At 44.1% G+C, this 21,434-nt stretch overlaps 5 protein-coding genes across 7 annotated transcripts; 2 read left to right on the top strand and 3 right to left on the bottom strand.

The window, feature by feature from the left end:
- Window positions 1-811: 811 nt before the first annotated feature.
- LOC134006774 (protein naked cuticle homolog 2-like) lies at window positions 812-7,117 on the bottom strand. Its single transcript, XM_062445796.1, has 8 exons — window positions 6,900-7,117; window positions 6,776-6,802; window positions 6,576-6,661; window positions 2,885-2,945; window positions 2,273-2,400; window positions 1,972-2,107; window positions 1,513-1,878; window positions 812-1,338 (listed from the first exon to the last, which is right to left on the bottom strand). Exons 1-8 carry the CDS (start codon window positions 6,922-6,924, stop codon window positions 821-823), a joined length of 1,347 nt encoding a protein of 448 aa, XP_062301780.1. The 5' UTR covers window positions 6,925-7,117; the 3' UTR covers window positions 812-820.
- Window positions 6,549-10,887, top strand: LOC134006773 (cation channel sperm-associated protein 4-like). 2 transcript variants are annotated; one of them, XM_062445795.1, is made up of 11 exons: window positions 6,549-6,633; window positions 7,521-7,636; window positions 7,762-7,905; window positions 8,064-8,165; window positions 8,282-8,379; window positions 8,453-8,582; window positions 8,763-8,896; window positions 9,197-9,353; window positions 9,749-9,954; window positions 10,155-10,317; window positions 10,620-10,887. In XM_062445795.1, exons 3-11 carry the CDS (start codon window positions 7,813-7,815, stop codon window positions 10,773-10,775), a joined length of 1,239 nt encoding a protein of 412 aa, XP_062301779.1. In that variant the 5' UTR covers window positions 6,549-6,633; window positions 7,521-7,636; window positions 7,762-7,812; the 3' UTR covers window positions 10,776-10,887. The 2 variants fall into 2 exon arrangements, with proteins under 2 accessions (XP_062301779.1, XP_062301778.1); XM_062445794.1 differs by lacking the exon at window positions 6,549-6,633 and adding an exon at window positions 7,215-7,447 and having other exon boundaries at window positions 7,544-7,636.
- gatad1 (GATA zinc finger domain containing 1) lies at window positions 10,880-12,880 on the bottom strand. The gene is made up of 5 exons (XM_062445801.1): window positions 12,469-12,880; window positions 12,223-12,345; window positions 12,039-12,098; window positions 11,755-11,938; window positions 10,880-11,396 (listed from the first exon to the last, which is right to left on the bottom strand). Exons 1-5 carry the CDS (start codon window positions 12,646-12,648, stop codon window positions 11,203-11,205), a joined length of 741 nt encoding a protein of 246 aa, XP_062301785.1. The 5' UTR covers window positions 12,649-12,880; the 3' UTR covers window positions 10,880-11,202.
- Window positions 12,881-13,126: 246 nt separating this feature from the next.
- Window positions 13,127-15,146, top strand: chrac1 (chromatin accessibility complex subunit 1). Its single transcript, XM_062445804.1, has 3 exons — window positions 13,127-13,415; window positions 13,633-13,759; window positions 13,924-15,146. The coding sequence occupies exons 1-3, from the start codon at window positions 13,263-13,265 to the stop codon at window positions 13,998-14,000; spliced, it is 357 nt and encodes a 118-aa protein (XP_062301788.1). The 5' UTR covers window positions 13,127-13,262; the 3' UTR covers window positions 14,001-15,146.
- A 109-nt stretch (window positions 15,147-15,255) lies between these two features.
- Window positions 15,256-18,477, bottom strand: si:ch211-57n23.1 (uncharacterized). 2 transcript variants are annotated; one of them, XR_009927969.1, is made up of 4 exons: window positions 18,072-18,477; window positions 16,678-17,208; window positions 15,590-15,910; window positions 15,256-15,389 (listed from the first exon to the last, which is right to left on the bottom strand). XR_009927969.1 is itself a non-coding variant. In XM_062445803.1 (3 exons), the coding sequence occupies exons 2-3, from the start codon at window positions 17,199-17,201 to the stop codon at window positions 15,769-15,771; spliced, it is 666 nt and encodes a 221-aa protein (XP_062301787.1). In that variant the 5' UTR covers window positions 17,202-17,208; window positions 18,072-18,477; the 3' UTR covers window positions 15,256-15,768. The 2 variants fall into 2 exon arrangements, 1 of the variants encoding a protein (XP_062301787.1); XM_062445803.1 differs by having other exon boundaries at window positions 15,256-15,910.
- Window positions 18,478-21,434: the final 2,957 nt, after the last annotated feature.

Raw genomic sequence — 21,434 nt, 5'->3', positions numbered from 1 at the left:
ACACTGGCAACATGCCTGGTATTTGACTCGATGAGTTTCATGGAGGCTTTGATAGTAATCCAGATGAAAGTTTTTGTGGCTCAGACAACAATAGCTCTCATGAAACACGATCAACAGCAAACACATTACGGGTCTGATGAATATGGGATGGAACACTTGCTGTGCCCGCATAGTTCTTGTTAATGCAGCCTTGACAGTTTTAAGATTTATCTTCTGTCAGACGATGACACAACGACAGGTTCAATAACTTCAATAACTTCCTGGAAAAATCAACAAAACATTTTAATAATTCAATACAAATTGGTGTTCACACATTTAAAAACAGCAGTCTTTGTTGGATCTTGAGTTTTACACAACACAATAGTACAAAATGTTGAGCTTCATGCTTTCATGTAGAAAAATAGAATTAATATAAAACATTGTATTATACTCTTGTACAGATGTCGTTAAAAACATACAGTAAATCTAAGAATTAATAAAGCCATTTGTGGCAAGTTAGCATCCCCTGAGTGGAAATAAACAGTCTATAGTGCTTTGAAGTTGCGTAGCGTATACAATAAAATAATTCATTTATCTGTACTGTCATAAGCTCAGATCTATATGTACAGTCTGAATACACTGTGCAGGAATGAGCATCTGCTACCGGACCAATAGTGGCGTCCAACACCAATAAATCCCAGCATGCCATGGGGCTGTCTCTACAAGCCTTTAGTGGAGCTTTGATGTCGTCTGGTGTAATGCCCAAAAACATTGCAAAAGTTCTCCAGGTCAGTGTCTAGATTTCAGCTCGATGGGCTAACCCAGTCAGGCTGGACAGCAGTCATGTTGGTTGGTAGTGGTAGTGGTGATGGTGGTGCTCGTGATGGTGGAGGTGGTGCCTCTGTGCCAAGGAGACTAAGCCCCCATAGGAGGCTGGCTGGCTGGGCAACACCTCCCTCCCTTCCCCTGGCCCAGCCTGGAGGCCAGGAGGCTGGTGGTGGAAGAGCTGGGGCCTGGAAGAGGAGCCTGCAGTTTCCTGGGCCCTTGACCGAAACCGCTTGATGCGGGCGTGCTGGAGGGCAGGCTGGGGCTGGGGCCACAAGGCAGGCTGGGGCCCCAGGGCAGGCTGGGGCCCCAGGGCAGGCTGGGGCTGGGGCCCCAGGGCAGGCTGGGGCTGTTGGCCATGAAACCTGGTGGACTTGGTCCCCCCTCCTCCTCCTCCCGCCGTCCTGCCCTGGAGGGACCTGAGAAACGACAGGCCTCTGCCTTGGGACTTGGTGGCGCTGCAGTTCTTTCTCACCCCCACTAGGCGGCGCTGGTGAGCTGAGCGGCCGTGTCCTGGCTCCTGGGATGTGGCCTCTGCGTGTCGCCGAGGGAAACGAGCGGAAGTTTTTGTCGTTGTGAACAGTGATACCATGTAAACCACCACGCCATAGTCCAGGCAAATTAACATAACCATTGATATATTGATATGTGTAAATATTTCTAAATGATTATACATATTTGTATACATCTAATTAAGTTTTTGAATACCTGTGTCGTCAAACTGTGAGGAGTAGTTCTCGATCCCGGCCAGGTCCAGATAGTGCTTCCTGCGGTCTATGTTCTCATCTACACAGTACTTCCTGTCTGTTATGTTCTCATCTACACAGTACTTCCTGTCTGTTATGTTCTCATCTACACAGTACTTCCTGTCTGTTATGTTCTCATCTACACAGTACTTCCTGTCTGTTATGTTCTCATCTACACAGTACTTCCTGTCTGTTATGTTCTCATCTACACAGTACTTCCTGTCTGTTATGTTCTCATCTACACAGTACTTCCTGTCTGTTATGTTCTCATCTACACAGTACTTCCTGTCTGTTCTTCCTACTTCCTGTGTGTGACCCGTGTCGTGATCTGACAAACAGAGAAGATAAAATAGGGTTGTTACTAATCATTCACATTTATTCAGAAGGCACTATTGGTACTAGAAGCTGCGTTCTGAATCACCTGACTGAGAGAGCCTGTCTGATTGGCTGACCGGGGTCAACACCAGTTTGACCCTCAGGGCTGTGCTCCCATTGGTGGGCTGCTTGATGGACGTTTCCACCACCTCATAGATGGAGTGCATCAGCCTAGACATGCCCTGCATAGACACACATGTGTCATACACACGCACACACACGTGTCATACACACAAAGGCGAAAACACACGAACATGACAAAAGAAAACTCATCCAAGATCAGGAGACGGACTCAAGATTGAAAACATGGCGCCCGAGAAACGGCCTGTTCAGAGATGGATCCATACCTCCTTGGTGACTTTGCCACTGTTGTCAAAGCAGTGGAGAGTGAAGATCCATTCCTGGTGAGGGAGGTCTGACCCTGTGTGACTGCGGTTGTGTTCGCTGTCACCTCCCCTCTCTAAGGGCAGGGCCACTGGGAAACACACAGCACCTTCAACACTGCTTCCACCTTCTCATTAAACTAGTCTAAAACTAACAAGCTATTTATACTAAGAACTATAGAGATACTTCATATCACAAATATTCCAAAATCTGATCCTTTGGCAAGCATTTAGATTACTTCTATCGTCGTAAGTGAATGGTTACAGTAAATACACAGGTAAACTGCACTAGTATCTCTGGGACCAGTAATCCTCACACTAATACTAAACAGATGCGAACACGTTTACAATTTCCTTTTACCCATGCAAGCTGGAGGGGGGTTTGGTAATAAAGCTGTAAATCATGCAACTCACTACCTGGAGACTATCAAACACTCAGCCTCGACTGAGGCAGAACCATGTAAAAACATACCATAAACCCTCAATAATTAACATGATAAGCTCCATATATTCAATACACAGTTAGGGTTTGCTCAACACGCAGGCTCTGCTGTGATGGTGTAATACTCTTCTCACCCTCTAGGTTGCAGTCACTGGTATGGATCTGAGTGTTCTTCAGGTCCTTGCCACAAAACTCCTTTAAAAAAACATACAATCAGGGACAGTTAGCATATAGTGCCAGAGAAAAGACTCACAGAAGGGGGAAAGGATCAAAGACAGGGAGAGGAAAGCACAGAAAGAAACAAAAAGCTGTTTCTGCTCCGTATCAGATGCAGTGAGTAGCAGCCAGCCAGATGTGGGAGATGAATCATCACTATCTGTTTATCATCTCTCTGCCAACCCCGCCACCACCGCTATGCTGGCAAGAGACTGATGAGTTACACAAGATGAGTTAGAGGGTTGTGTTGACGGATAACCTTGCCAGCCGAAGATGGCTTCCTCTGCTTCACAGCCCAAAACCACCAACATCTCCACCCCCTCCTCCGCCTCGCTTCGCCTGCCCTGGGGCCTTTGATGTGGGGTAGGGTTACGGACAGTGAGAGGGTGGTTGGGAGGTTGGGGGCTAGATGGAGGGGGGGCGTGTTCCTGCTCTCACTTTCTCTTTGAACTGGCACCCCCCCACTCCCCTCACTACCACCCCCCCATCCCTAGTAGTACCCCCACCCCCACCCACATCCCCCAGTTACCGCCCAACCCCTACTCCCCCCCCCCCCATCATGTCCGTCCTACAACCCTCCTTTCCACTTGACACTGTACCTCAAACCCCAGACAACAGAGTATTTGTTTTAAGCCTGATTGGCCGTTCTCCTTCTTGTCTAGCTGTACCTGGAGATGTGACGAGTCACAGAAGAGGAGGGAGGGGAGGGGCGGCGGAATGCTGAAAGACGGAAGCTTCATGATCATGGTGTTCCATTAGTTTCTCTTATCTCTTCCGAAAAACAATAGTCAGAGACATGACAGCACAAGTCGACACTTCAGAAGGGTACATCTGAGCCTCGGTGAGAGTTTGCTGCCATCCTCTCTCTCTCTCTCTCTCTCTCTCTGTCTGTCTCTCTCTCTGTCTCTCTCTCTCTCTGTCTCTCTCTCTCTCTGTCTCTCTCTCTGTCTCTCTCTCTGTCTCTCTCTCTGTCTCTCTCTCTGTCTCTATCTCAGGTGTGTGTTGGACTAAAAACTGATATCCACATTGTCACATGGTTATGAGACTTCTACTAATCCTCACCACCAGATAAGTAACTGCTGTACCATATACAATGACACTCATCAGATTCCTTCTCTACAATGTATGGTTGGTTATGGGATGTAAATAACTGCACATCACTCCAGCTTTGAGAGACAATATCCCTGGGACCGAGCTGAAACACACCACAAGACGAGATGACATGTAGAAACACTACAGACAGACCACAAGACGAGATGACATGTAGAAACACTACAGAGTTCTTTAAGTGTCTAATGATGGAAGCCATGAGGTGAGCCAGCCAGACATCTGATCCGTTTTGTGGGAAAACCGGCTTCTCTGGCTCAGACTCAGAATGTTCTAGAAGTGATCCCAGAGAGGCTGAGCAGTGTCCATCCACCTGGATAACAAACAGCGTCCCATTACCTTTGTAACAGGGTCCCATCACCTGAGTGAAAAGGTTCAGTCATCTTGGTGACAGGGTTCAGTCACCTTGGTGACATCAACATGAAAAGGACTGGACCAGGATTACTGGACCAAATAAACAGAATGTTCTTATACAGATGGCTCCCTGCTCATGCACAGGCCTGTGTCTGCACAGTTTAAAATGTGGTTAGCTAGTTACAACAATGCCTCCCTTTCAACGTTTCAGTCCTTCTTATTTACACAGTGTTATAACATCAAACAGCCACGTGTGTTTGGGTGTCTATGAACTGAACCTCATCCTGATCTGCCTTGGACGAACCAGTGGGTCGTTATTCCTTGGAGATAGTATGTCAATGTTCACTTTAAACGCCCTGCGAGCCTGAAATGCTTCTATGCCCTGTAGTGTGGTGGTTCTGTGCCCTGTAGTGTGGTGGTTCTGTGCCCTGTAGTGTGGTGGTTCTGTTCTCCAGAGACGGGAAGGAACGAAGTACACTTACTTCGTTACTGTACTTACTCCTGATTTTTCTGGTATCAGAACTTCACTTCATCATTTATTTTTCTTCAAAAGTTTGAAAAAGTTTCAAAAAATTTCAACCCGTATAAAAAAAATATATATATTAAAAAAAAGAAAAAAAGTTCCTAAACAAAAGTTTGCATCATTGATAACTACTTCATGAGGACTCTTTACTCGACTGTACTCGACTGTACTCGACTGTACTCGATTGTACTCTACTGTACTCTACTGTACTCTACTGTACTCTGCTTTCATCTACTCTGTTTTAGGCCTATCTGTTCTCCTCTTTCCATTCACTGTGTGTGAAAAAAAGTTTAGAAAGGTTAGAAAAATATTTTCAAAAATAAGTTCTCTCCTCTCCTTTCACTGTGTGTGAAAAAAGTAAAATATATACATGTCTTACTGCTATATTTTGTAGCAGTAAGACAGCAAGGTGTCAGTGTGGTCACACCGTAGTCTGTTTCAGACAGGGAAGACCACACAGTAACCTCAGAGACTAAAAAATTACGATAAAACACCTCACTGACTAGCTAACGAGCAACAGTTACATAAGCAGTGGTGTTATGGAGAAGCTAATTGTTAGACTGGAAAATAAAATCGCAGAAGCAACTGCTGTTAGAGGGAGGTGGTGGACTTTGGGCTCATTAAAAGTCTGGCAGGCTACGATTCTTTCCTAATTGTAGGCTCCAGAAAAACCATGGAGCACTGAGAGGCAATTGGACCCTGCTCACAACTGAAAAACAACTGTTACAATTCACACTTTTCTTCAAAATGTCTAAAACACAAAAACAAATATGTGTGTGTATGCTAAGCCTATCAGATTAAAGGGTAAAAAAACAGAAGAAAACTCCCTTCACACACACGCACACACACACACACTCCATGCGTTTCTCCTGTCGCCCATCACAGCCACAGTGTGTGCAGTAGGAAAGCAGTACCAGATGTGTAGCCGAGTGTTTCAGGGCAGAGAAAGAGTCTGCTGTTCTGGGGGATGGCCATGTTACACTTCAGACACGAAAGCAGCTCCTCACAGAGAGCAAAGGAAGGAGAGAAGAAGAAATAAAACAAACAAGCGCACCTCTCCAAGTTAGTTGGGAGGGGCTAGGTCAGGCTGTCTAGCTAAAACTAACCCTACAAAAACACAGCAACCTAGGAGCACACAGGCCGAACGCACAAACGGAGGCTTTCACAAACCGGTCTCTTGACACCAAACAAATCATCCTGACCTAAGATTCACACATTGGGCTGTTCATTCACCTCCAGTTTCCATCCACTTCAAACACCCCCTCAGGGAGCGGGCCACCCAGGCCCAGAACCCAGCGCCAAGCGTCTGGTGCAGACGGGTCCATGAACGTGGTCAACACAGGGATACCCGGGTGTTATGGTTGTGGTCAACAACTAAGAGGGTGTACTGGGGTACATTCTCTTAGTTTATTACACAGTATATACTGTGTAATAATCTCAACTGTTATAGGCCTACACTGAACCATGATGACAGAGTGGTCCTCCTGTACCGTCTGTGCCCACCCCCCCTTCCCTCACTCTGAATTAAAAGCTAAAGCAGTATCCTATGTATTAACCTATACTGATTTAAGTAAAAGCGGAACATTAAAAGTGAAGAAGAAAATGAGCCTTGTACAACTCCGTACCTGTTTCGGTTTGATCGCGTGGGTGGAGGTTCTCAAGCGGCCACGTTCTCCCTGACAGGTAAGCGCGTTCGCAGCAAAACTACCACCTGACGAAAACAAAACATTTAAAGCAACAACATACATTTTACATTCCGTTAAATAATTTAAATTTGATTAATAAATTAAACATGTAATTATGTGTGAGATGACGAAGAGTTTACCTTCAGGGTTTTCTCTGCGCTTACAGTCTATCAGACATTGAGAAATAAAAAAACAATGAATCACTATCATGTCAATCAATCAAGTTTTCTGCCAGTTACAACGTAACGTAATACCCGGTCTTACCATGTTTTGACTGGAGTTTGCCCATATTCCTTCAAATTACCTATACAACAACCTACTCTAAGTCTGATGCATTTACCCATTTGATCAAGACAATTTCATCGTTTCAGACAGATAAAAAGAGAGCTAACAAAATCTGCTTGTTCATCGGGTATTTTCATGTTCCACTCAAACGTCACGCTGAGGTATTAAAGACGGATCTTTTAGAAAGTGCGCCTGAGAATGTTACACCGGGGAAGTTGCGGGTCTTGTTAATGTCTTACGCACCGTCCACGTAACGAAACGGAAAACAGCGCCACCTTCTGTTCGTTTAATTAATATAAAGAAACCTCGGAAGGGACCTGTGGTGTGTGACGTCATCCGAACGCAGAACCTGTGGTTGGATTCTGTCTCAAATCTCGAACGACTCCTCAATTCTATTTGCATTTTTTTTATTTACATTCAACGGAGTTAGTTTAAAAAGCTGGCGTGGAAGGATTGTTCAGACATGGCCTTTACTTAGCTAAAAAGCTCAAAAAATGGATTACAAGCAACGCACTATACTCCTCCAGGTTGGTCAACATTCTCCAACCGCCAGAAAAATTTATTTACAAACTTTTTTTTCCACTTGCTTTCTAATTTAAGTCAGACATGTTAATGTGCTATAGCGAGCGTCAGAAAGCGCAGGAAGGAAGTGGTCTGTTTTGGAAGGAGGTGAGGAGCAAGAACTCATCAATATCAGGGATATTGTCCAACTAAAGGTACAGTGAAATCAAAGAAATAATACTCTCTTCCTCTCACTTTGTCAAAAACGATAGAGGTGAGGTCAGTAGTTTGTAAGGGTTGAGGGTCGATATCTGGGGCCTACATTACATCCTGTTTCCAGGATGCCGCGGATACGGAGACGTACGTCTCCGAGGTGCTCATTGGCTCTCTTATGGAAACCTTGCTGTTCAGACTCTTCATCATCGTTGTGATTACCCTCAACTGCATCACCATTGGCTTTCAAACCAATGATGTCATTGCAAAGGTAGGTGCAACTTAAACCTTGAGCTAGGGTTAGGATTAGGGTCATATTGGCATGTGCTGGTTAAAGTAGATACTAATTATGAACTAGGCCAACTTATGTGAAATTAAAAGTCTCTAAAGTTTGCAAAGTGATTGAATCTTGAGATGTGTCCGTTGTAGGAGTATGACATTGAGTTCACCATCTGTGAGCATATCATTCTGACTGTCTTCATCTGGGAGATTCTGGTGAAGTGGTACTACGGATTCAAAATCTTCTGGAAAGTAAGCAGCAGGACTTGAACATGACAATATACAGCTCATCAACAGACTACTTACAGCTGTTGGCCACTGTTTTTCTCATCCGGTTTCTCTTTCACCATCATTTTGTAATCTGTCAGAATGGCTGGAACATTATAGACGGTGTGGTCACTTTGTCCCTCATCGTTGGACCCATGCTATTGTCCAACTCAGGAGCCAATGTACTGAAGATCATCAGGTGAGGTCTAGACTGAGCACATCCGACACACACACACACACACACACACACGCTGAAGTTGTACCTGTTCCAGGGTGCTGCGAGTGATTCGCAGTGTCCGTGGCTTCGCCTCGCTGCAGGGAGTCTCTGTGATCGTTCACGTCATCATGCAGTCCATCCCAGACATGGCTACCATCTTCCTCCTGCTCGGCATCATCATGCTGGTCATCCATCTTTCTCTTTCAAAAAACTACAAGATAACACAGATAACTACAAAAATTGTAGTTATCTGTGACACAGCATGCAATGACATGGGCTTGTGTCTGTGGTGTGGCTGTGTGTGTGTGTGTGACTGGTGTGTGAGTGTGTGACTGGTTTGTGTGTGTGACTGGTGTGTGTGCCAGGTGTTTGCTGTTTTCGGCGTGACCCTCTTCAGCGCTGCCGTGCCCTCTGCGTTCGGGGACCTGTCCTCGGCTCTCTACACCCTGTTCATCTGCATCACCCAGGACGGCTGGATGGCCATCTACAGGGAGTTCTAGTGCGTAAACACCCGTCACAACTTACAGTCGGTTAAGCTGAGTCACACACGTCCTGTAACCGTGGAACAGCTGCAACAAAACATGTATACAGCAACACTAAATATACAAAGATCCAATGAATATGGAAACAAAATGACACCAGCAATAACAATTGGAAAAAAACTAGCAGCAGTTAGCAGAGTGTAGGAATGGGGAATATTAGTTATATGAATAGGAGGAATGTTAAATAAAATAATATAAATCTATATTGTGCTAGAGCCTAAGGATGTGTGCAGTCATCAGGGTGTGTCTGTTCACAGCGAGGAGGAGGAGGGTTTGATGTATGGAGCCTCCATTTACTTCTTCATCTTCCTGACGGGCGGAGCATTCATCTTCGCCAACCTCTTGGTAGCCGTGGTAACCACCAATCTGGAGATCTGTATGTTCGACAGCGAAGAAAGCAAAGACAAGGACGATGTATGAAGTATTTCACTGTTGAATCTGTTTCCAGATACACATGGAAGACAGTGTAGTGAGAGAACATCTCATTCCTACAACGCTAGAAGCGTGTCCACCTCCCTGAAGTACAGCACAGTAGTGGCAGTGGAGGTTCTAGAACATTTAAACTGGGGGGGGGGGGGGGGGGGCAAGCTGGGGACAGTTGTCCGGTTAGAGGGGCCAGTTACATTAAACATTGTTGTTGTCATATAGTTTTCTTCACTAACAGCATTAACAGGCAAAATACCATGTTTATAATTATTTTGACTACATTTAGGGGGGGGGAGGGGGTCCAAGCTTGTTGTCTCTGGCTCCCTCCCAGAATTGCCCCTGAGTAGTGTAACCTACTGACCTGTGAACCCTGTCCTCACCAGCTGCTACAGGAGGGCACTGAGGGCCAGAACCTGATCCACGTGGAGGATGTGGTGACCAGGACCAACATGGTGCGGCGTCAGAGGCCCTGGAAGGCCAGCCGCCTGGAGAACCTCACCCTGGACACCCTGGAGGAGTTCATCTTGGTCCTCTCCACCCTGCAGAAGAACATGGACACCTACAAGCAGATACGGCAGGAGCTGGACAGGTAGGGTCCGGCGAGGCAGGGTGACCCGGCCAGGCAGGGTGACCCGGCCAGGCAGGGTGACCCGGCGAGGCAGGGTTATCCGGCGAGGCAGGGTGACCCGGCCAGGCAGGGTGACCCGGCGATGCTCCGAATAGTTTGACTGCATCCTGTGTAGGCACTGTGTCTTCATGGTGTTTCCTACTGTGTGTGTGTGTGTCCAGTATCGTGGACGAGTTGCACAGCCTGTCGTTCAACAAGGAGCAGGAGCAGGAAGTGATCCTGAGGAACCAGGTGGGCGCCTCACTGCAGGACAACCTGTGGAAGAATGAAATCGCCTCAGGACGGACAGGAGACATGCTGTCCACCCTCATCACCCTGGAGAAGGTCAGAGGGGGTGGGGGGGCCTTACCCAGGGGCAGGCATGAAGCAGATTACAAGCTTGGAATGAAAATTAGTTGAATGAAAAAGCAGACATGACACGTGGTGGGGGGGAAATGACAACTCTTCATGTAGGCCAAAATTCTTAGAGGTGCGTCACAGAGGTGTACTAGTTTAAAGATATTTTTGACGATGAAGATACCATTGGATTTTGTTTTATTGGAAATTGGAAAGTTTCATAGAATCCCAGGAAACGTTCCCGTCGTAGTGTTGAGTTTGTTGATGGTTTTGCATCTCTGTCCTCCCAGGCGCACGTGATCGACTCAGGGACGCCCTCTCCGGGGTTGTTTCAGAAGGGCATGCGCCACGCTGCCATGAGGAGGTCGATGGGAACCGTGGACAACAACCCCCCGTCCACTCCCATCGAGGAGCCAACAGAGGAACCCTCCCCAAGCACAGAATAACCACACACTCGCCTGGGTCACACTGGAAGCATCTTTGCATCTACAGCTGCAGAGATCCCCATGAGCTATTTCACTGAACTCAAAAGAAGGAAGTTTGAATAACATCCAAGTTACGTACATGTTTTTTTTATTCTTGTACTTTTTTTTCCTTTACTTGACGTTGTGCAATACCATTTAAGGAAAACATAGGACGAATTCGGTTGACACAGACAACATTTAAAAAAGGTATTTGTTTCTTACAAAATAGTCTTAGCAGGTTGTACAATCGGAAAAAAAATCGTACTTCAGAGAGCTTGTCAATCAAATTATTTTCCAAGTCCTTCCACTGTGTCCAACACAGCCAATTTAGCCTCTGTCGGCATATCTTACATAAATACACGTCCGTGGAAGCGGACTAAGTCCATGTTGTGTCGGATGGATCGTCCAGCTAGTTACTGGAGCCCACGGGTTCTTTAAAGCCGCTGGCAGGCGGGGGGGGGCCTATGGGAGTCCAGATGTAGCCCTTCTCGGGGCGGATGGGGATGGTTGGGAAGGGGAAACTACGGGACTTGAAGTACTCCGACGGGGCGTGGCACACAAACTCCAGGTACTCCATTTTCCTCGGCAGATCCTCTTCTGGACCTGAAACAAATTAGTCTAAGTTAAGGAGTCAGGTGGCTTAGCGGTGAGGGAATCGGGTCAGTAATCAGAAGGTTGCCAGTTTGATTCCCGGCTGTGCAAAAATGACGTTGTGTCCTTGGGCAAGGCACTTTGCCCTACTTGCCTCAGGGGGAATGTCCCTGTACTTACTGTAAGTCGCTCTGGATAAGAGTGTCTGCTAAATGACTAAAATGTAAAAATGTAGTCTCTGAGATTTGAAAAGCTGCTTGTGATCTATGCTGAGATTTGGCATTGTTTTGCCGTAACAGAAATGGAACAAGTGTATGTGGGAGAGAAAAATAGAAAACGTATGAAAAAGCACATGCATTAGGCTACTTACCAACAATGTAAGTGCCAGGATCAAACCTGTCCTTGGGGCTGGCCTGGGTGGGGATCAGCCAGGTCAGTGCTGCACTCTTCTCACAGTACTGGTCCTGGACGAAGCCACGGATCTGGGCATAGTAGGGCATCCCGTCATCCTCATCCGTCACCTTGATAACATCGCCGATCTGAAAGTACACTCCCTGCGCAGAGACATGGCACCATGTCAAGCGCCCTTAGTTTGAGTGTATGTACGTACTTTTAGGTTAAAACATTTTATATGCGTAGGATGAGTAGGCATACCTTATAAAACACGGATTCCGACGTGATGATGGTGGATACCGATTCTGGTGCTTTGATCGGCTGTTGAGGGCAACACATTTCAAACGCTGAGTTCGATATTGATACAGGTGTGAGTTCATCGAACTCCGTCAAAGGTATTCTATGACAAGGCTAAGGTCGTGGGTGAAATGCGGCGGCGTCTTACGTTTTTCAGTTTGAAGATGTGTCGTCTTCCCTTGCCTTTCGTTGACACCTTCTTTTCAGAAGCGGGGGCTTTGTATTTGGTACTTCTCAAGCGTGCAGATCTCCGATGGATCTCCTGCTTCGACTGGAAACAAATTGAAACCGCTTTAATAAGACTTTACCATTGCATACGCCTCAAAGCCGTGACTCACAAGCTATATTTCTATGTTATATTCGATCCTCCCACTCCCAGGCTAGCTGGCGTTACCTGCTTGCCCCCGCCGTTGTTTTGTTGTATGTTGGAGGACGCTGATGGTCCTGACACTCCGGCATTGCTGCTCTTTCCTGTGCAGTTATTGCACAATATCTCTCCTTGGTTTCCCTTTTTCCACATAGACGACGAGTTTGTTTTGCAAACCGAACAACATGGCTTTAAACCAAGCGGCATCTCGACGGGGACTTAGAACCAACAATGATCGATGGCTACTAGTCGTTGCTAGTTGGCTAAAAACATCAAACTGCTGAAACTTCGGGAGTGCGCCAAAGCACACTGTTTTCCTGCAGCTGTAGCGAGCGTACACGGCAATGAACTGATACCAAAACGGTAACCAAAGTAATGAAAACAACCAGACAAACCTTAATGTAGACACAAAATATTTTTCTGGCCACTGTGAACAGTTCTTCTTCTTGTCTAAGCGATGGAGTTATTCCTCTTACTCGGGGATCACAGATGTGCGCAAAACTCTTCAGCGCTACCTACGGTGTAGGAGTGTAACAACACTGGTTGGACCATCGTGAAATGTCTTTTGGAAACAGTAAATAAACTAGTGTTAGCAATACACAACCAATCTAAATAGTCAAAATATTAAACGACCATGTTATGGACCCAAAAAGTAAAGTATGTAAATAATCAACAAATGTGGTGGCTAGTTTCTAAAAGATTAAAAAACAAAGCCTTGTCACGTCACTGCTCCAAAAGTATAGTTGAACTTCCGCTACCCGCCGCCGGTTTAGATTCGGTGTTGTCAACTCAATCATTGTGGGACACAATCTCATGTCAAAATGTCTCGGGACAACGTGGATGACAAAGTTAACGATGCAACGAATAGCAAGATAATTTCACTCCCAATGGCACGAGTAAAGCTGATAATGAAAAGTTCTCCGGACGTATCAATGATAAACCAGGAGGCTCTTTTTCTAACTACTAAAGCAACAGTAAGTTGAAAGTGTGAACTGCAAGCTAGCTAGCCAGCTAGCTAATCCCTATTATTCAGCAACGAATTTTGTGATAATCAGCAATATGCTAACGATTTGTGACTGATTAGCCTACCTGTTGGCTAAATTAAGTAGAAATGTACGTTGCAATCAACTACAAACTCCCAATAAACTGTACCACCAACTAATAAACGTGATTACTTCATCTCGCCTGTAGGAACTGTTCGTGGAGCATTTGGCTTTGTCCTCGTTTAAAAACGGAGCTGGGAAAGACACGAACACGCTTTCCTATAGTGATCTGGCCCATACTGCTGAGGAAACCGAGACCTTCCAGTTTCTGACAGGTGAGGTCCTTTCTAGTCAAATTCAAGTGCTTTTTCACAGACCGCTGTTGGCCCAGGCCTTTCTTTCTCAGTAAGGAACTTCTGTATGTTGTAACCTGGGTATAATCCGTTGTAGCCCAGTACCGTATGAAACATTAATTTATTGGTGGTTGTTTCTTTAACAGATATCCTTCCTAAGAAGATCTTGGCAAGGGAATACCTGAAGAGTCTGGAGGAACTGCAGGAGGAAGAGGACATCTGAAATGAGCCGATGTCCTGATTCTCCTGATTCCTGCCGTAACAGTGCACTTGTGAAGACGTCAGCTGGTTTAATATGATGGAAGCTAGTTTTAGCCCATGCCTACAGCGGTCATTAATGTATGGAGTGCACTGTGTGGATATAAAAGTAGTGAACTTTTAAGGTTGCGTGAGAAAGTCCAGTCAACATTTGAGTCTTAAGAGTAGGCCTTCTACAGGATCTTTGCATCTTTGATGCAGCATTTGAAGATCAACGTGAAAACTTAGTCTTCCTTTGCTTTTTTGGTCAAAACTGTTTATATTTATTTTTGCTGCCCAGAAACCCCCCAAAACTGGACATTTAACTTACAATCAGTGGCCAGAGATAATCATCACCACACACACACTCAAGAAGAAAACACGCTATCTCGGATTGTCAGGATATAGCTAAGTTATCTGCTTAACTTTCCTTACCAGAAGATGAATGTAGTGTGTCGAAGATATGGTGCTGATGCCTACAAAACATCCTTTTATCCTTATGCTATGGAGCTCAAGTTCAGATCAGTTCTTTTTCTATCTACGATGATAAAGTGAAAATAATTCAAATGAGTATGTTTTTTATGGAAACAAATCCTCGTGGGTGTTCCTTTTTAGTTCACAATATCACCATGAATTTCTCCAGTGTGTCTAAACTTGAAAGAACAGATTCTGCATTGTGTCTGACCACTGTTACGGTATAGGTTCAGCAGCCTTGTGTACATATCAAACATTGTGTTTTTTTTTGTTTTTTTTACACAACCATAGCATGTGATAACTGGGTCATCTCTCGGTAGTTATTCTCTTGAGTGCTTGGTGATAGCGTCTCTAATGGAGGAAAATATTCAGGTTTTAACTTAATTTTTTACAGTTTGGAGTCTTCATTCAAACAACAAAGCTATTAACACAATAGCTGCTTTTTCCAGGTGAAGTACAGAACAGGGTACTGCAACTGTTCAATGTGTGCTGTCCTGAGAAACAAACTATATGCACTGAAGTCAACAGCTGGGAATACTTTTTTACAAGTGTGAATTGTCAAGCTATGTCTGCCTAAAGAGACCTGTGATCTTGTATATTTTCTTTTGTATATTTTGATTTAAAAATAAACTCATTGTGTAGATGTAATTTGTGTCAGTAAACGTTACAGCAAAGACTCAACAGAGAGATAACCAGCATTTGCACACGAAAAAAACTTCTAAGAGTCTTAAAACAACCTTGTCTATTCTTTCAGTCATCAAGCAACATTATGCACTGGGATTATAAAAATAGAGTTTATTTCCACATGTTCATGAGCAACCCTCCCTGACACAGTATCATACATGCAGAGTGAAGGCATAAAGACAAGAACACGATCTGACCCTTTACAGACATACAGATACTATAAGTGTGCCTATAGTGCAGTAGGAGTCAGGTGGCTGAGCAGTTAGGGAATCGGGCTAGTAATCAGAAGGTTGCTGGTTCAATTCCCCGCTAGGCAAAATTACATTTTGTCCTTGGGCAAGGCACTTCACCCTACTTACCTCGGGGGATTGTCCTTGTACTTACTGTAAGTCGCTCTGGATAAGAGCGTCTGCTAACATGACTAAATGTCTATAGTGCAGTACAGTCCTTCTAATCCTGAGAGGGCATGCATTGTTAAATATTAGATTATACTTTATTACGCAATACAGTACACAAGAATATCAATGTTGTAAATACTAGGATGATACCACTCATTGTGCAACTCGAGATCAAACAGGCAGCCGACTATAACGTTTTTACTGAGCCGTTAGTCTGTCAAGTCGGTGTTGCATGACGTGTAAAGACTTCTCCAGGCTGGAGAACTGCCCCTCCAGAACCACGGCCACATGCTCCTTACTGCTCAGGGAGTCCCTGGTGTTTGCAATATGCTCCTTTATACTGAAAAGGACAACAACAAATAATCATTAGAATGTCTTGTGATCGTAAATTCTAAATCTAACATGTTATTTCAGACTCGCTTTTCTTTTTTTTGGGGGGAGGGGGGGGGGGGGGGGGGGACCGATTACGTAATTTCATGAGAATGTAGCCTTGCCCTAAATATTTTGAGTAAACTGTCTGGCCCAAGAAAGACAGCCTGTTGTGTTGCAAGCAATTTCTTGGACAAGTCTGGTGCCAGGACTAGACTTGAGCCAGATGTGCTGATAACTTCAGGCTACAATATAAAGTTAGTCAGGCGTTGTCTAGACAACAGTGGACACTGGGTGCGTTGCTGGGTCGATGCTAAGCCTGTGGAACTTACCTGAAACCAGTTTTTCCTGCTGGAATCATAACCTGACTGCTGAGGGTAAACACTGAAGCTGATCTGAGACCAGGCTTTAGAGAGAACCTGTGACAGGTCCTTACTGGTGTCAGATCATGACCTCATGCGTGAGGAATTCCTCCATTGCTGGTGTACAACAGCTCCCCTCACACAACAGTGGAATCAACAAGGGTCAAATAACTTGCAACTGTCCATTTACTGTTATCGCTTTAGCACAACAAACTACAAACAAATGATAACACTTTGGGAGACGGGTTTAGCTCAGTGGTTAGAGTTTGCCTGAAAATCAAGAGATGGCAGGTTCAATTCCCCCTTGTCAGTCGCTCTGGCTAAGTGTCTGCTACACACACGTAACATTCTTCTTCTTACAGAAGCCCCGGCTAACCTTGAGAAGGTGAAAGTCTCCTTCCCCTCCACCCTCTTCTCCTCCTGGGTTAGGAACACCTTCCGCATGCTCTCCATGGTCTCCTCCATGCTCAAGTGATCCGCCCTGATCCACTGCACCTCCTCCAGGACCTGCTGGTTGTACGACAGCCCCCCCTCCTCGGCTCGGCTGGACTGGGACACGGCTTGCAGAGACGCACGGTTCTGGAGAACCAGTAGCCTGGAATGCTCAAACTCCTCTGGGCCGGCGATGCTGTCCCAGCAGACTGGGGAGGAGGAGGGCAGCCAGAAGCGCTGGGAGCAGTTGGCCGGCTTCCCCGGGGTCTCCGACACAAACGGGCTGTCGGCTGGGAAGCTGTGAAGCAGTTCCTGGAGGAGCAAAGTACCAGAGCCCCACTCCTGGTCTGGGTCGGCACTTGGCTTGGAGCCAACGTCCCCTCCCCCCTCCACAGGACAGCCGGGGCCCAGGAGGAGCAGGGACAGGCAGGCAAGGCTGGTCAAACTCAGTCCCTTCTGGAGAAACATCTCCAGGCTGGAAGAGGGATGATTTTATGGTCACCAGTGGAAGAATGAGTTAACCTATAAGCAGGACTTGTTCTCCAAATTCCGAGATTACAGTAGAATATTCAATAAGATATTTCACTGGAAATAAACGCATTCACGATTTGGGGTTTTTCGGTTAGTCATGTTTGCAGAGTAAATGTTTAGTTTGATTTCTGTCTGTAACCATGGCCACGGATAATATTCCATGTTATGTTGCCTGTCAGCCGACACGAATATGTTGAATGTTTCAATGTGTTTCCTAACAAGTTTAGAGTTACATTACATCATTAGCGCAAGCCGCATGTTTCAAATGAAATGTGGCAAAGGTAATGTGTCAAGCCAGAAGGTGTGACTGTAAAACAAATCAGAATCAGACTCAGAATGGGATTTATTCGCCATGTAAGTTTGCACAGACAAGGAATTTGCTTTGGCAGGAAGGTGCATACAATAAACATATACCTAAAATTTAAATATGTGGACTATCTATACTAAGGGTACATAAACTAGCAGTACTAAGTGGGATTAGACTTAAATTAAATTAATCTAAGAATGGAAATAAACGAATTTAGACATCAGAATGGTGAGATAGGCTACACAATGATTTTATTGTATTTTTTAAATATAAATTCTTATTATAATCTATTGAAAACCCAAAAGTTGCCGCTATGTAGCATAAAAGGACATTTTCGAACTAGGCTACAAGATATAGGCTAACTACATTGCTAATGCAAGTGTATAGCAAACGATCCTTTAAAAAAAAATATATTCATATTAACTGGCTGATCATGCAGAAGTTGTAAAACTGCGCACAGTAAATATAAAATATTAAGTGAACATTAAAAAAACGTTTACCTGACGAAGCAAATCCCAGCGACGAATACAGTCTGGTGTTGAAACTGATCCTCAAACGCATGAGCTATTGGAAAGAATGACTCGCTCTTTCGTGAGACGCCTGTTACATGCAAACGGAGCAGTGAGCACCATTTACTTTCCAAAGCCCATGACGAAACGCAGTTCCTTGTAGGCTACTTTTTTGGAGGGGTGTAAAAATTGTGTTTCATCCATGCTTTTTCTATCAATATATCAACCAGCGGTCATGTATAGACCTAGGCTTACATGCTCAATACTTCTTCAATTGTGTGTTCTTAATGTTAGAAAATAATGTAAAAATAATATATGCATTTGATGAACGTCTTCAGTACGCCCTGAAGTAGGCTTGGTCACACCCACCGACTCGTTTAATGGAGATAAAACAAAGTGCTACACAACTGATGACACGCAACCGGAGGAGAGGGTAGTAGCCTATGTGAGGAATTCATGAAGTTGTACACGGAATTTTGTGTTTGAACAGTTTCAAACACAAAACATGAGTAAAACACTGAATTGAACTGTCATCAAACTCAACTGAGTTTAAAAAGGAAGATATGTGAAAACACCCTTGGTAAATGGAAATGCCAAAAATATGCTTTAAAATAGGCCTCATCTGGAGCATTTTGATGAGGTTCAAGTAGCGCCGCCTACTGTGTGATTGATTGTTGCTAGTGCAGACGAATATTAGGCCTTCGCGAGCAGTTGTTGAACGATATCGTTTTTACGCAGTTCACTGCTGTGTCATGGAATAAGATGCTTGCTATGTGTATTAACAAAGATGGTCACGATTGTGTTTATAGTTGCCTACACAGTCCAATGAATGGACTCTTCTCGCTAATTCGATTGACCTGAGCCCTCGACCATGCAGATATACTTCGGACCAGAAAAACTTCAGGTTAAAAGATATTTTTGTCTGAGCCCTGAGGTAAGTCTGAACCCTGAGGTAAGTCTGAGCCCTGAGGTAAGTTTGAGCCCTGAGGTAAGTCTGAACCCTGAGGTAAGGCAGCAGGAATGAAAGAGAACCAGCACAATAAAGTCAAGGCCGTTCCTTTGAAAGAGGAATTGTTGTTCAACAAGTTATGAAAAGATGCATAGGCATAATGAGTATGTTTAAACATGTAACTCCACAGACAAAAAAAGATTTGGAGAAACATTTTTATTAATTAATGCAATTTACAGTCAAGCCAACAAGTGAACTATATTAAGTGATACATATTCACATTATTTCCTAAAAGGGTTTACAGCATATCTTGTTTGTAATCATAATTGTTAACAAAAAAATTGATGTAAAATACAAATCAAAGCTTACACTTTATGACAATAAGAACAATAACAATGAGCTTAGCAGTGGATCCAAACAAACAAAACAAGCAACAGAAAGACCTCCAGACAGGAATGACAGTTTTGGCATGTTGTTGGAAAAAAGAGTAAAGATCAAAAAAGACTGAAATCAAAAGACAAACGCGTGGGAGGTTTGAGTTCACAGGACTGTGCAGGCCTACCTTGCTAAGAGGGACTTTGGTCACTCTGTTCCTCCATCGCAGTTTACGACAAAAACAACAACAAACATGGCAGTTGACCAAGGAAACTGGAGTGTCCCGGAAATTATTTTTTACTTTAAAAACAATTTTGGGCTAATTATAATGACCTTACGAATGAGGATGATTGTCATCCACCCTCCCCCCCAAAAATGGAAATAAAATGTATGCGTAGATCTCCAGGACACTCCCACATTCATAGGAGGTAGGTAACATGGCAATAACGCATGACATGGTTTCTCAAGGTGACTCAATGGGAATCAAGCTCTGGCAAGTTGTGGATTTCTAGTGCATAATTTTGTAAGATTAAGGCCAAATATACTAGAATAAATATACGAGAAGAATATACCCCAGGTGTAGTTCTAAGGCTATTTTAAGACAAAGGTGTAGGAAAATGGGATAGGGAGGACAAACAGCAGATATAGCCCTTTTACGGCAACACCTGAGTCAACAGTTACATTGAAAAACATGGAGTTTGTTCCAGACATTGAACTAAAATATTGGCTGGATGAACACCTCTCTCGATAGCAAATGTTATGTTGATACAATGGAGATGATCAATTTTAGTTGAACCTTTGCATTAATGAAAAAATGTATTTCACATCTCCTTTAAAATGATCTGACAGGGGATATTAAACATTTACAAGCTCTTACATGTTGAATTTCTTTGCATGACGTGCACAGCCTTGAGTGACATTCAAACCTCCCAATGGGGAAAATAAAATTTAGTTGGACAATATGAAGTATGAAAGAAAACAAAATGACAAAGAAAGTCAATGCAGCATATATCAGGCTTATGAGGTACTTCATGAATATATAGATATATTTGTTACCTTTTTAGAAAAGCTCTTCAATGTCACATTACTCCTTAAAATTCCTACTGATAGCGTAAAATACCTCGTCAACTATATCATTTTTCTGTTGGCCCAACCTCAAAAGGGCAATTTTGAATCTGCTTTGAAAGTGCAAAACACAAATACTGTTCATTCTATGCAGCTACACTCAAGGTTGCATGATAATTAATGTGAAATTCTTTCATGTGGCGAAATTCATCAGAATGTGGAGGCAAAGGGAGATGGAAGCCATCCTAAAAAGGCACGCACACAAATTACAATAAAAACTCACAGGATGTTTTCATCACCGTAACAAGAATTAAAACTTAATTTCCATACAACCTTTTCTGTACCATTCCAACGCCTTGAAATATGCCACTACATCAGTATTGTGTCACAATGTACAGTACATTGCTACAGAGTAATTTTCAAATTTTCATTCCCTTTGTAAAATGTAGCATGCAAAAATACATCTATCGTTGTTATAAAAACGGTTTTCAGTTTGGACTTTCAGGGAGTGGGAGCAGGTAACATCGGGCGGGAGAAGCATCCGGGTTTTATTGCAAAACTGGAAAACATCCCTCAGAGACACACTTACACATCACAAGCTAAAGATCATTACAGCCGACCGCAGACACTAAGCAAGCAAGGGTTCTGTAGAGTTCTGTTAAGGGGCCTTTTCCATGATCTCAACTCTGGTGTGATCATCCATTTGAACAGGGGGACCCTCCCCCTTAAGGTCATCTATAAAATATCTTATTGATTTCAAATCTGGGCCAAGGAAACCTGTTCTGAAAGTGATTTCGCCACCCAGGACAAGATCTTTCATATAGTCTTACTGACCAGAAAGTTATTATTCTTACCTCTCACCTGTCCTCCCACCAAAGGGCCAAACAAATAACAGCCCATACACAATTATTGCTCTACATCACATTCCATACACGTCTTGAACACCCACAACCTACAATCGATTG

The sequence above is a fragment of the Osmerus eperlanus genome, chromosome 20 (genome assembly GCF_963692335.1).
Source record: "Osmerus eperlanus chromosome 20, fOsmEpe2.1, whole genome shotgun sequence".
In the NCBI taxonomy this organism is placed as follows: Eukaryota; Metazoa; Chordata; class Actinopteri; order Osmeriformes; family Osmeridae; genus Osmerus; species Osmerus eperlanus.
Note: the sequence above shows the minus strand (reverse complement) of the source record. Positions and strands in the feature narration are given on the sequence as shown.

Excerpts from the sequence above, each read along its gene's own strand:
- LOC134006773 (XM_062445794.1), top strand. The coding sequence starts at position 7,415 with ATGGATTACAAGCAACGCACTATACTCCTCCAG. Across the intron at positions 9,955-10,154 it reads ATACGGCAGGAGCTGGACAG|TATCGTGGACGAGTTGCACA; the intron begins GTAGGGTCCGGC and ends GTGTGTGTCCAG. Across the intron at positions 10,318-10,619 it reads CCCTCATCACCCTGGAGAAG|GCGCACGTGATCGACTCAGG; the intron begins GTCAGAGGGGGT and ends CTGTCCTCCCAG.
- gatad1 (XM_062445801.1), bottom strand. The coding sequence starts at position 12,648 with ATGCCGCTTGGTTTAAAGCCATGTTGTTCGGTTTGCAAAACAAACTCG. Across the intron at positions 12,346-12,468 it reads ACAACGGCGGGGGCAAGCAG|TCGAAGCAGGAGATCCATCG; the intron begins GTAACGCCAGCT and ends ATTTGTTTCCAG. Across the intron at positions 11,939-12,038 it reads CGGAATCCGTGTTTTATAAG|GGAGTGTACTTTCAGATCGG; the intron begins GTATGCCTACTC and ends GTCTCTGCGCAG.
- LOC134006774 (XM_062445796.1), bottom strand. The coding sequence starts at position 6,924 with ATGGGCAAACTCCAGTCAAAACATG. Across the intron at positions 2,108-2,272 it reads GTGGCAAAGTCACCAAGGAG|GGCATGTCTAGGCTGATGCA; the intron begins GTATGGATCCAT and ends GTGTCTATGCAG. Across the intron at positions 1,339-1,512 it reads CTCACAGTTTGACGACACAG|AGGCCACATCCCAGGAGCCA; the intron begins GTATTCAAAAAC and ends GGCGACACGCAG.
- si:ch211-57n23.1 (XM_062445803.1), bottom strand. The coding sequence starts at position 17,201 with ATGTTTCTCCAGAAGGGACTGAGTTTGACCAGCCTTGCCTGCCTGTCC. Across the intron at positions 15,911-16,677 it reads GAGACTTTCACCTTCTCAAG|TATAAAGGAGCATATTGCAA; the intron begins GTTAGCCGGGGC and ends TGTCCTTTTCAG.
- chrac1 (XM_062445804.1), top strand. The coding sequence starts at position 13,263 with ATGTCTCGGGACAACGTGGATGACAAAGTTAACGATGCAACGAATAGC. Across the intron at positions 13,416-13,632 it reads TTCTAACTACTAAAGCAACA|GAACTGTTCGTGGAGCATTT; the intron begins GTAAGTTGAAAG and ends TCTCGCCTGTAG. Across the intron at positions 13,760-13,923 it reads GACCTTCCAGTTTCTGACAG|ATATCCTTCCTAAGAAGATC; the intron begins GTGAGGTCCTTT and ends TTTCTTTAACAG.